This window comes from Scyliorhinus canicula, chromosome 15, assembly GCF_902713615.1.
Source record: "Scyliorhinus canicula chromosome 15, sScyCan1.1, whole genome shotgun sequence".
In the NCBI taxonomy this organism is placed as follows: Eukaryota; Metazoa; Chordata; class Chondrichthyes; order Carcharhiniformes; family Scyliorhinidae; genus Scyliorhinus; species Scyliorhinus canicula.
Genome location: NC_052160.1, coordinates 115,501,528 through 115,514,975, shown reverse-complemented (window position 1 = coordinate 115,514,975; position 13,448 = coordinate 115,501,528). Strand labels below are relative to the sequence as shown.

The 13,448-nt window shown below is 41.8% G+C and overlaps 1 protein-coding gene across 6 annotated transcripts in view; it reads left to right on the top strand.

Moving 5' to 3' along the window:
- The window catches only part of LOC119979117 (TBC1 domain family member 22B-like), a 355,807-nt gene that overhangs the window by 213,032 nt on the left and 129,327 nt on the right, over positions 1 to 13,448 (top strand). For all 6 annotated transcript variants that reach the window (XM_038821122.1, XM_038821126.1, XM_038821121.1 and 3 more), the window contains one exon: positions 8,785 to 8,891. In XM_038821122.1, the coding sequence (XP_038677050.1) occupies positions 8,785 to 8,891 (107 nt within the window). The remainder of the gene's footprint in view (positions 1 to 8,784; positions 8,892 to 13,448) is intronic.

The following is a 13,448-nucleotide window of genomic DNA, read 5'->3' as shown; positions in this document are numbered from 1 at the left end:
CCTTGGAAGAGCTGCGGAGAGTTGGCCATCACAGTGTTTGATTTTAGTGGGGTCAAGAGAAGCACTGATCCTCTTTCGGGCTCCAGGCTACTGTCCCATTCCCGTGTGCAATATGTATAAACTGGGGCAGTGATTTAGTGCAGTGAGATGTAAGTAGAGAGTCAAGAACCTGAATTGACTCCAAAGGCCTTCCAAAGACACAGGTTCTTCTGTATTGCTGTTCCAGGTTAGTGTCCAATGCAGATGGAAGTTTTACGTTTAATCTGGAGCTGTGGCATCAAAGCTACGTTTATTATGGGAATTCACCCCAGGGTCATCCAGTACCGCAGAGCGTCAGGAAGTGTCATGTGCATGAGTCAGTCCTTCCAAGAGGGGAGAAAGTTGTGGTAAGGGAAAAGGAAGCTGCTGGGTTTTACCTGGAAAGCTTTGCTGAGAACATTGGTGCTGCATGACTTCTGTCAAATGTACCACACATTCATAGCTCATTTTGTCTGTGATTGGAATTTGTCAGCAGAAGATTTGAAATTTGGGGAAATGCAGAAAATTTATTTTATACATAGAACATTTTCTATATTTTAAACAAAACTCGACAAAAACAACATCATTCAGGAATGGTAGCTGAGCACTCAGCCGCACCCGACCTCCATCGCCTCCACTAACACATGCCAAAATACTGTTTTTAAAATGATTGTAATAAATAATTTATAAAGATTATCCAATTCCCAAACTGACGTATAGCCATTTTGGGTTGGCTATACATCTATCTGCAGTGACAGCAGCATGCAGTTGAATTCCCATTACACTGCAGTGTTACATGCCATTAAACAGAGTGAATACTCGGTATGCTTGCATTTAATACGCTATTTTTTATGCTACAGGTTGTCCTTATTGCCTTTATAGCACATCTATGTAAATCATTGTACTTGTACAAAATCTAATCCTCATCTGAGAATTGAAAGCAGCATTTTTTATTTTCATTTATGGAAGAAATCGTGACTAACTATCCTGCATCTATCTTGACTGCCTTCCAATTTTATTAAACATCTGTCAATCCCAATTTAGGTGAGGCAAAGAATTAATTCATTGTAAGTTTGCAGCAACAATATACACCAATAATGTCCTCAATAAAATCCCTAAATGTGTACTACTTATGTTCAATCTGATGAGTTTAACTTGGCATGGTGGAGTAGGTGTGTGGGTGGTGGAGCAATAGCATTAGAAGAACCTGTTTTACTCCAGTTTTGATTTCAAAACCCAGTCAAAGTCTTGGAGCAGTTCTTTAGATGAACAAAATGGTTTGATATACTAAGAACTGTATTTTTTTCTTTCTATTGTGTATAAAATTAGTAATGGGGATGCGGAGTTGTAGTTACCGTTTTTCTTTTGTTGAAGGTGTTTCTTAGTATAAAGTGAAAGGTGGTTGTGATTGGAAACAATCTGAGAACTCGGGAGGAATTTATGCCCTGTGCATTCTAATAATATATTTATTGGGTCAGTGGGTGGCTAAACGTTAAATTGAGAAAGTCAACAAGGACAGCATGGTAGCACAGTGGTTAGGACAGTTGTTTTACAGCTCCAGGGTCCCAAATTCGATTTCCGGCTTGTGTCACTGTGCGGAGTCTGCACGCTCTCCACGTGTGTGCGTGGGTTTCCTCCGGGTGCTCTGGTTTCCTCCCACAGTCCAAAGATGTGCAGGTTAGGTGAATTGGCAATGCTAAATTGCCCTTCGTGTACCTAAAGGTTAAGTGGGGTTACAGGGATAGGGTGGAGCCGTGGGCTTAAGCCCTCTTTCCAAGGGCCGGTGCAGATTTGGTGGGCCAAATGACCTCCTTCTGCACTGTAAATTCTATGATTCTATGAATTAAATTAATCAAGGGTGGCAGTAAATAAATCTGATTAGATTTTGAACAAATATATAGTGTTTATTTAAAATGCAGATCTCAAAGCATTCTGCAAAGGAATACACATTACCAGTCAGATACCTTTAAACCATTTCATTAGATGAATGGTTCCATGGATCTTTATTTTTTGTATTTTTGTAATTGTGTTTGTTAAGTCACCATAGTCCCAGATGACCAGAGGCTGCTTTCCCCTCTTGAGGGGGAGAGCTGACTAGTGGTGATGTAACCTGAGGGTCACCGCACCTTAGATGAGTCGTGAGGTTGAAGAGGCAGGGCCTTCATGAATAATCTCAGCCGGTACGGAATTGAACCCGAGCTGCTGGCCTTGCTCCCTCGCTCTGCATCATGGATCAGCTGTCTAGCCACCTGAGCTTCATGCTTGTATGCAGGACGTCAGTCTGGTCCTATTGTGATTTAATTTAGAACATCAAAATTGTTTGGGCAAAAGCCTATTTCTCTTTCTAACAAAACTCAAAACTTAGTTTGAAAGTCAAAAAAGTTTGAAAGTCAAAAAATTAATAATAAAAGTGAAGTTAAAGGTTTTTGATCCGGACCTTGCAGCCAGCGGCAATGCAGAGGTATTTGACACTGACTGCATAACAAAAGTACCACCCAACCTTAGTTGTAAGCTGCAGCAGGAACTTGCTCACTCTGCATCAGTCCAACAAAGAAGCCGGTTCCGAGGCCTTGCACAAGATGCAAAGCTGGGCCCTCTTTAGATGTCACAAGCTGAAGACACGCCCCTTGAGTTTAATGTTCAACCCCATGACCGGTAAGTCTTTCTTACTGATGGATGCTGTTCAGAGAACGTTCACTAGGCTGATTCATGGGGTGAGAGGTTTGCCTTGTGAGGAAAGCTTTGCGCAGGTTGTGTCTATGCTCATTGACAGAGGAATAAGACGTGATCTTACTGAAACACAAGGGGCTGGATTCTCCACCCCACCACATTTCTGTTTCACCCTGCCGGCGGGATGCTCCATTACGACGGGCGGTCAATGGGGTTTTCCATTGTGAGGCAGCCCCTCGCCTTCAGGAACGCCTGGGCTGCCAGCAAAACGGAGCATCCCGCAGGTGGAGAATCCAGCCCAAGATTCCAAGAGGGCTTGACAGGATAAATTATGAGAGGATATTTCCATTTTGGGGGGGCAGAGTTTCAAAAAAACTTCCACTTAAGACCAATACGGATGAATTTCTTCTCTGAGCGTCGTTGATCTTCAAATTTGCTTCCTCAGAGAACAGTAATGGTTCGCTCATTGAACATATTCAAAAGCTGAGTTAGATTTTTAATCTGCAAAGGAGTAAAAGAGTTATTGGGGAAGTGGGGAGAATGCAAGGGTGTGGAGGGGCGATGGGTGGGATCAGGCAGAATAGTTGAGTTAAGACGATAATCAGATTAGCCATGATCTTATTGAATGGCGGAGCAAATGGCTTGAAGAGCCCCTATTACTGATGCATCTTAATATTGAAAATAATTAGAGCACTTTTTAAAACTTAACTTCAAAAATACATTTAACTTAAGACCTACTCCTCCTTGGTTCTACCGATTTGGAAACCGCACTTGATTGTGGGAAAACCTATGCAAACCGGAGGGAGGCGGGGGGTGGAGGAGCAGTGCCAGAGGTGCTGGGGAAATCATGAGGAACTTTTTTATTCACAGTTAGCAAATTACCATTCTATTTATCTTGTGGCTGGGTACATAAGCAGTAACAGTGGTAGCAGTGCCAGGGTCCCAGGTTAGATTCCCGGCTTGGGTCACTGTCTGTGTGGAGTCTGCACGTTCTCCTTTTGTCTGCGCAGATTTCCTCAGGGTGCTCCACTTTCCTCCCACAAGTCCCGAAAGACGTGCTGTTAGGTGAATTGAACATTTTAAGTTCTCCATCTGTGCACCCAAACCGGCGGCGCAGGAATGTGGTGACTAAGGGCTTTTGACAGTAACTTCATTGCAGTGCATTAAGAAGTCTTACAACACCAGGTTAAGATCCAACAGGTTTGTTTCAAACACTAGCTATCTGCCCTCGGGTGAAGAATTCACCTGACTTTAACCTGGTGTTGTAAGACTTCTTACTGTGCTCACCCCAGTCCAACACCGGCATCTCCACTTCATTGCAGTGTTAATGTAAGCTTACTTGTGACAATAAAGATTATTATTATTATCATAATGATTCCACTTTAACACAACTTCACTGGCTGTGAAACATTGTGGACAGCCCATGATGTGTGGGCAAGGATATCCCAGTGTGTCGGGGCCAGCTTAGCATAGTTGGCTGGACATCTGGCTTGTGATGCAGAGTGAAGCCAACAGCACAGGTTCAAATAGGATTGGGGAATATATTGGCTGGATTGAGAACTGGTTAATGGACAGAAAACAAGAGTTGGACTAAATGGGTCTGGTTAGCAGGCTGTGACTAGTGGAGCACCAGAATTTGGATGTGGGGATTAAATGTAATATTTCAAAGTTTGCAGCAGATGCAAAACTAGGAGTAAGGAGAATGCAAAGTTGCTTCAAGAGGATTTTGAGGGGCTACGCAAGTGGGTGGAAATTTGGCAGATGGACATTTGTTTTTCTGATACTTATGGCCAAACCAAACTCTTTACAGACATGAGACAGCCTTTCCATTTGCCACTGAAGGCACGTCTCGGTATGGAATGCCAGTGCAGCATTGTCAGTGTAGAGCAATTGTCTGAAGAGACTCTCCAGCCATGAGGAGAGACCCCTATTGCCACCATTAAATACTGTCCTTTGCTTGTGTCTGAAGATGATTGTCTTAAAGGCTAACAACACTTAATAAAACACCTTCCAGAGCAAGCAATCCACTTGATCAGCACTGAAGGGACTCCATTTCCAACCCTCTACTGATTGATAATACATTGAGGTTGTAGCCATTATTTTATACAAGATGTATTGCAGACACTCACCAGATAAACCTCGACTGTATCACCCAGTCCTGTGACTTAGCTGCTGTCAATAAGGACAAGGACAGCAATATACTCCAGAATAATCATCTCAATGTGCTCTAAATAGTGCAGTATCCTGACTTGGATGTATTGTTGTGTTCCTTCAGTATCATTGAATCAAAATCTTGGAATCCCATCTATAACGCCATTGTGGGAGCACCATCTGTACGAGGACCTTGGTGGTTCAAAAATGAGGCCTTTTATTGTCTACTATAGACAACTAGCGATCAACAATAAATGAAGCCTTGCCAGCGTCACCCAAGAGAAAAGGCATTCATACTACGGGTTGCAAACTGCTTTTGGGATATTTGATTCTGAAATATATACCAGTATTTTGTTCTTTACATTGTTGTATAATGACAGCCTTGCATTACAGAAATTATGTGTATTTCATTTCTGATCAATACAGAGCCTCAGACTTGCAGTGCAGAGGAATAAATTAGAATTCTTATTCTTTGCATATGCTTTCCCTCTGCCTAAAAATTGTTAAGGAGTTTTGATGATGGTATCCATTTGTGTTTTTTGTTCCAGTGGTGCATTACAGCCAGGATTCCCTTGTTTCTCATGATCTGTTATTAGTGCTGCCTTTATAAAATTGTGTTTATGCGTGTATTAAATTGAAAGTGCTTACATTGTGGTAAGTTTTGTTAGCAGAGTTGATGAATGCAACAACGTGGTTGATTGAACTTCGCATACATAGTTAAAATGACATCATGACCACAAGTCCTCAAATAAATTAACTAATATTATTTCCGCTTCCTTACTTGTCGGGTTTCGGACTTTCTACCGTACTGTTCCTTTAATAATGTTGGCAGTATTCATTGTTTGAACAGACACTTAAAAGAAAAACTGCAGAAGTAAGCAAACGTTGATTTTAAACACAATTTATTTCTTAAACAAAAGGGTAGAATCCTGGCACAAGTGAATTGTTTACCCATACATTTTCGGTAGCTTCTATTTGATCCTGATCCCAGTACCGACAATTGTTTTGAGGGACTTTAATTAAAGTAAGCTGTAAAAAACTCAGGGTTTTAATCTATCTATTTTAACTTTACTCATCAGCTGACACCAATAATGGCTCAGATCCTCTGCATCATGATCGGAAATCCTACTTCCGACCCTGATCAGACAAAATAATCTAAGTGACCTTCTGATGGATGCTCCTTCACCCGTCCTAGGGCAGGAAACCTCGTAGGGAGCAGCGCAGAGTATCTGCGCAGAAAACATTCCCTTTTCACTGCACTAGTTGCCATTTTCTGGTAAGTTATAGGATTTAAATGTGCCAAAACGAAGACCACTACGGAGAAAGGTTAAGTATGCAAGATCATTGGGTAGGGTGGGTAACGTAAGGCAGTGGGTAAAGATGTAGTGTGAGTAAAGTATGGGGGAGGGTAGGGTGGCAGGTGGGTAAGTTGGTAGGTGGGTGGGGGGCTAGTCGCGTCAAGAGGGAAAGTCTGGTTGTTAGTGTGAGTGATTGAGGGATCAGTTATATATTACCCAGGTGTTGGCCCAGCTTTTTCCTGTCTAACATGTCCTGGGTAAATATTCAGGTAAGAAAGTGGGAACAGTCCAAAGTCTCTGATTCTAACTCAAAAGAGTTGGAGAATTTTTTGGAGGGTCCCAGGGAGCAGGGAAATTGCCCATCGGAAGTTCAAATTTCCCGGGCAATTCCCACTAAGTCCTTGCATTGGGACCGTCGAGGGATCCCATAGCGCATCTTCCAGGTACGTCTGCTCTCCGATCATCCAAATATCGGAAGATCTGGGCCGTGATGTTCATAATAATGTTCAGAAATGTTTGTCAGACAATTTTTCAGCTTTCCAAAGGTGGAACATTTTCTCACTCTTCCTTCTCTTTTCAGTGTAAACTTTTTAACTTGTTAATTAACATAGGTTGGTCCACAAGGCTGCTATTCATTTTACTTGAGCGCATAAAAGTACATTCTGACCTTATTTATAAACTTACACAAATGTTGGTAATATATGTCACCTCCACAAAATATCAACGTTTCTAAAAGGTTCATCAAGCTTGAGAATAAATAATTCTTTGCTTTTTACTGAGAAAGTGGAATTAAGCTGTATTGGCATTCTGATTTGTTGGGCGGGATTCTCCGACCCCCCGCCGGGCTGGAGAATCGTCGGGGACGGCGTGAATCCTGCCCCGCCGCAGGCTGCCGGATTCTCCGGCGGGGGTGGGAATCATGCTGCGCCGGTTGGGGGCTGTTGGTAGCGCGCCCCCCCCCCCTCTCCCCAGCGATTCTCTGGCCCGTGATGGGCCGTGGCTGCCTGTTTTCGGCAGTTCCCGCTGGGTAAAATATACCAGGTCCATACTGGCGGGACCTGGCTCTGCGGGCGGCCTGCGGAGTCCTTGGTGGTGGGGGGGGGGGGGGGGGGGGGGGGGGGGATCTGGCTCGGTGGGGGGGGAGAGGGAGGACCCCACGGTGGCCTGTCCCGCGATCAGGGCCCATCGATCCGCGGGCGCGCCTGTGCCGTGGGGGCACTCTTTCCCTCTGCGCTGGCCAGTGTAACAATCCGCCATGGCCGGCGCGGAGAAGAACATCCCTGCGCATGCGTTGGGATGCCGCCATGACACGCTGGTGCTCCCGTGCATGCGCCAACTCGACTTTGGCACGGCCCCAAGCCCTTCGGCACTGGCTGGCGTGGTGCTAACCAGGTGATCCACGCCACTCCTCGGCTCCGGTACGGCCCGCCCCGCCGGGTTGGGGAGAATCCCGCCCGCCATGTTTGTATCTGTGCGTTTTTAAAGGGTCATTCAGTAGGGACAGTCATCATCTGAATAGTCCCATGAAACTAATACAAAGACAGATAATTTTTAATGATGCAGTTGTTACCCATAGTTCTTTTTTCTGGTATTGTAAAATTTACAGCTTAGAGACAACTGGGAGCAGATATTCATCTGGTATTATCCTGCAATAACATTATAAATGTGACCCATGTATTAGTGATATAATTGTTTCATTATGTGTTATCATATGGTGCAATAATTTGGAAGTGTGAACTCTTCATTGACCAGCTTCCCTAAATAAAAATGCAGCTTTGCATCTAATTTTGGCTCAAGATTTGGTTTCCTAGTTTTATGTATGCATTCTTCCCAGACGTCTAGTAATTAAAGAACACCATTGGTCATTACTATTTAACTCTCCATGTACAATTGTACATTTTACACGCAAGGGATGAAGGGGCTGACTGTGGATGTGATGAGACAATTTGCGTTTTTTCACACATGTGGAAACTGACTCAACTTGTGGAAGTCTCACATCTGGGACTAAATTCTGCGGGGGAGACGTGGTTGACACTGTGGATGCCAATGGGCAAACACACCATATCTTCTGGCTCCAACGTCGTTAATCATGTAACCATGTATCTAGCGCTGTATTCAATGGGCCTGGTTGCACGCATCCTTCCATCATGCGTGGGTACCATGCCCAACATCACCGACCCACCATTGAAGCAAGAAGATGGATGATGGACCTCCTTGATAACACGGAAGCTGGAAGATCTATCTGATAGATGCCCCTCCTGCTCACTGCTGTGGTGTTTGAGTTGCTGGCGGCCTCCATCCCAAACTCCTGAGGCAACCCCAGGCATTCTTCATGGAAGCCCATACTTCTGCATTGCCATCGCCATTGAAGCACCTCCGCCAATAGAGTCCACTTGCTAACTAATCAGCACACTCTTCTCATGCAGTATAAATTGTTGTTCCTCTTTACTAATGGTAATTTCTTGTAAGCTAGTGCAAAATGAAAAGCTTTGAAAGCATGTTTTTTTTAGTAAAGCTAAAATCCTGTATGACTGAACTTATTATTTGCTGTACAATATTTTGTGCTGATAGGGAGATTTGTTTATTGAAAGCCAAATATAAATCGAGCAGGAGGAAGTTAATTTTCTTTTTCTTTCTATCATTACAGAAGAAGATGTGGAAAATTTTGATGTAACAAACCTGTCTGAGACAGTGCAGCGGAATATTGAAGCTGATAGTTTCTGGTGCATGAGCAAACTATTAGATGGCATCCAGGTAAATTTGTTAATTAAAATGAAAAGCTGGCGAATTTCTAACTTTGGAGTCCGCTTTTCTCCCCTTCAAACCTATAGTGACCTTTTTTAAGGTTTGATAAGGGTCTGCTGACATCAACACAACTTCAGTACCTTGCCCAAGTTGCCACTTGTATCTGAGTTGGTTCCTGACGCTGTTTGCCAGCTGGAAGCTTTGCATTCAAGCTTGATCCTGCCCTATCTGGTTTCTGGCAGCAGAATTAATAGAAATTAGTGAGAACCCTGAGGTGATGCTTCGTTTATCCTTCCAAAGTCATTGGGCGTGAGATCCTATTGCTATTCCTCTTTGTTTTCAGTTTGGTCGAGTGAGATGCACAAGACCTTTTGATTTTGTTTAATTCTGCCCAGAATTAGAAAGCGTGCATTTTTTTCCTTCTCATATGTCACTTAACTGCATTTTCTCAAGGACCTATGCGAGGAAAGAATAGGACAATGAAAGGCCTATATGAAAGTGGCAACAGATAATTATAAAATTTTCAAATACCGACAGTGTTCAACTTTACAAAGTTCGTGTAACAATGAACGGCGCTTGCAACATTTACAAATTGACACCCCCTTTCGACTTTATGACATCCACTTTACAATGCCATGCCAGCACATTCGTACCTGCGCATTGATGTTCTGTACCGCCCATATATGTGACACGACAGGTCAAACTGTCTTTATTAGGTTAGAAATGAGTGTGTTATTCTGTTCAATATTTTTGGCACAATGATTGCGATTTTGATGCATGTTGTATTTAATATATGCTCAGATTAAACCGGTAACTAATGGTGAACAATGGCTTCATTATATCTCCCACACTAGCCGAGGAACTTGTGCTAAGGCATGCGGGCATCAACAGTCAATTCAATGACTTGGCAGGGCAAAAGTTGAGAGCATTTATCACTTCTGGGGGCCCCCATGAATGATTTCTGACCTTGGTTCATCCCATTTATACCATTGTTCCTATCGGGAAATCTGTTCCGACTTACGACATTTTGATTTAGAATTGTTCCTGAAAACCATCTATTGTCGTACGTCCAAGCACTGTCTGAATCCTAAAGAACGTATTTGTATTGGTGTTAACAAAATAGCTGCTGCCTGGAATGGAGGTTTGATGTTGAGACAAATTGATGCAATATTAGTGCTGAGGAAGGGGAGAAATATTTACATCGCAAAAGGAGGATAGTTTCTATTGCGGTATCGGATGGGAGATTGGTCCATATAGCAGAAAGGAAACAGAATAGGGAATGATTGAAGTGGGCTGGCAACTAAGTTGCATCTCGTGAAGCAAAAAATGGTCATGTATGGGCTTGCTTGGTAGAGCAAGGAAGTGATTGTTTGGGTGGACAATGGCCAATAGTGGGTTCATTGCTCATCTCGTGTATATATAATAGGAAGTAGAGACCAAGCAGTCAAAAATTGATGACAACATGTTGTTGAAATTGTCTGCGTGTTGTCTATGCATGTCACCTGCTAGCTGTTTTGGTCACCGTATTTACAAAGGAACATAATGACAAGGGTTTAGCTGCTTCATACCTAGCATCAGGCACCTAAGCAGCATAGAGAGACTATAGAAGTTCAGTTTGCTAACAACCGAGAAAAGATATTTAGAGGCGCTCTTATTGAGATATACAATGTCTTTATAGGTGTTGACCAGCTGAGCCATGAGAAAATGTTCATCAGAGCCCAGAGAATAGCTGTGAGGTTGCTTAGGATGAAGTTTTGAAGAGAGAAATTGAACAGACAGATCAGATATCTCTAATTCATTCAGGTGGTGACGAATGTTTAGTTTGGACTTTAGAGAGGCAATTGATTCTGAATATATCAGTGATGGCAAGGAGTAAGACAAGTCAGAAAATCAATTGAGGGATTAGGTCATGAACTGTATTCTGTTTTTGAATTCAGGCATGAACCATATATGGAGAAATGGTCCTTCTTTGATATCAATGTTTCGATAATCATTCTTTTTCCAAACACGTGACCTAAATGATCTTTTGTCAGTCTTGGCCTGTCTCTCTTGATTCTGTTATCTTAGTTGACAATGAGATGGTGATTGGACCATTGCCATTTAAAATCTTGAAAGCATCTGTAAGGCCTCCATCAATCACCTTTCAAAATGTTTTTGAGTCCTAGCTTTCACTATCTTTCTCATTACCTCAATCCATTGGAATCAGAGATCTATCTTTCTGTTTGCTTTTTATTGAGTTACTATTCAATAAAATTGATGTGCAATTAAAGCCTAAATTAATTTTGTTGTTTTGTGTTCTGCCACTTCTCAAAAATCTGACTAGGATCCTGTGGAGCAAAGAATCAGTAGCTTAAAACGATTTGAAGAAAATGTTTCTGTTTATTATCGAGAGACATACTGTCCTGTCCAGCTGGAGGATAAGGACTTGTGCACAAGTGTAGTTCAAAACCTAGAAACAAAAAATATATCTCGAATTGTAGGGACTGGAGTAAGCCATTTAGCCCCTCCAGGTTGGTTCCATCATCATTCAGCTAGATCATAGCAGCTCTGTACCTTAACTCAATCTCCCTGCCTTTGTTCTGGAACTCTTAAACACCTTGCCTAATAACATCTATCCATCCCAATTTTGAAATTTTCAATTGATTTAACCTCAGCACTCTTTGTGGGGGGAGAGAGTTCCAGATGTCCACTATCATTTGTGTGAAGAATTGCTTCATGATATCACAAATCTGTTTTCGTAATTTAACCGGTATTCTGATGAATCGAAGGTCAATATGTTCTTCCAGTGACACGGTGACCGGAACTTATCACAGTATTTTAAATGGGATCTAACCATAACTTTAAAATAATTTCCACACCATTATTTCTGTACTCATTTTTTAGCTTCTTGCAATTTAGAAAGTACTCTGATCCACCTTTCTTGGATCCAAAAGGGATAACCTCACATTTCCCCACATTAAACTCCATCTACTGCTGTTTTGCTCATTCATGTCAATCTACACTTTCTTTCAACTTTTATTCCCATCTATATTGTGCATTGTTGCATCTAACTTGGTGTCATTAACAAACTGAAAACCTATTTCTCTCTCCTTTCATCAAAATCATTTGTAAATATTGTGAAAGGTTAAGGTCCCAGTACAGATCCCTGGACAATATCGCCAGTCACATCTTGTCAACTGGAGTGGGTATCCAGTATCCATATCGGTGCTTTCCATTTCCTAACATACTCCCTATGCATCTAAATAGGTTGCCTCCAATTTTTGTGTTCTATTTTTGTTAATAGTCTAATTTGTGGAATGTTATCAAATGTCTTCTAGAAGTTCATATCGATAACATCCATAAACGTACCTTATCTGTCACAATACATAATTCCTCAAAAAATTGAACTAAATGCATTGTACAAAACCACGCTGGCTCTCTTTGATCAGTTCATGTTTGTCTCAGTGCTCGGTATACTGTCCCTAATGGTATATTCCAATGGTATATTCCAATGATATATTCCAATAGTATATTCTAGCAACTTCCCCACAACAGATGCAAACTAATAGAGTTATAATTTTCTCATTTGACTCTTCTTGTCCTTAAATTGTAACAATGTTAAATTTCAAATCCAGAAATATTATTCCTGAATCAAGGGAATTTTATAACGTGATGACTAATATGTCTTATTTCCACAACTGTTTCATGCACTCAGATGGAAACCATTAGGTCCTGGATATTTGTCTACTTAACTCTAATTATTTTCTCAATTACTATTTTTCTTTTACTTGTGCTAAATCTGGTAAGTTCCTCCCCTTTAATTTAGTTTTTTCTTGTATCTCTGGTACTTTATTCTCATCCTCTATTGTGAAAACCAAAGCAATTCAAGCTATTAGTAAGTGAAGCATTTCCTCATTTTCAATAACACCAAAAGCAACTGCATCAATGATTACAGAACCCACAATACTCTTAGCCACCTATTTTCTCTTCCTATCACTGTAAACTCCTAATATGCTGTCCTTGATGCCCCTTGCAAGTTTTTTTTATCCTTTGATCACATCTTGCAGCTCTTGCAACTTGCGAAGTGGGAAGATAGCCTTGTAGATTGAGCCCCAGACTCCTGACTTTTCAGCAAGTTCCCATCTCCCAGCGTGCGATGTCCTTTGGCAACTCAGCCTTCTGAACATCCCCAAACTGGCTTTTGCCTTGAAATTTCCACAAGCCCTATCTTTTCAAACAGAGAACCAGTTTACTTTGGCATCCAGCTTGCAAGGTGGTTAATACAATATTTATAAATAATTTTCATGAAAGAAAAGAGAAATATATTTTTAGTTTGTCAATGGCACTAAGCAACAATACATAATGTAGATGGGAGTAAAAAGCTGAAAAAGAGTGTAGATTGATGTGATTGAGAAAAACTTGTGGTAAATGCCGTTCAATGGTGGGGGGAATGCGAAGTTATCCTCTTTGCTGCGCTTTTCACAACAGCAGCTGTTTCTGTCCTCCTCTCCGGGTCTGAGAGCCACTGCCCAGAAAACTGGCTCCCTCTCTTGTCAAGGTATGAAACCTATCATTTGATTTTCCACA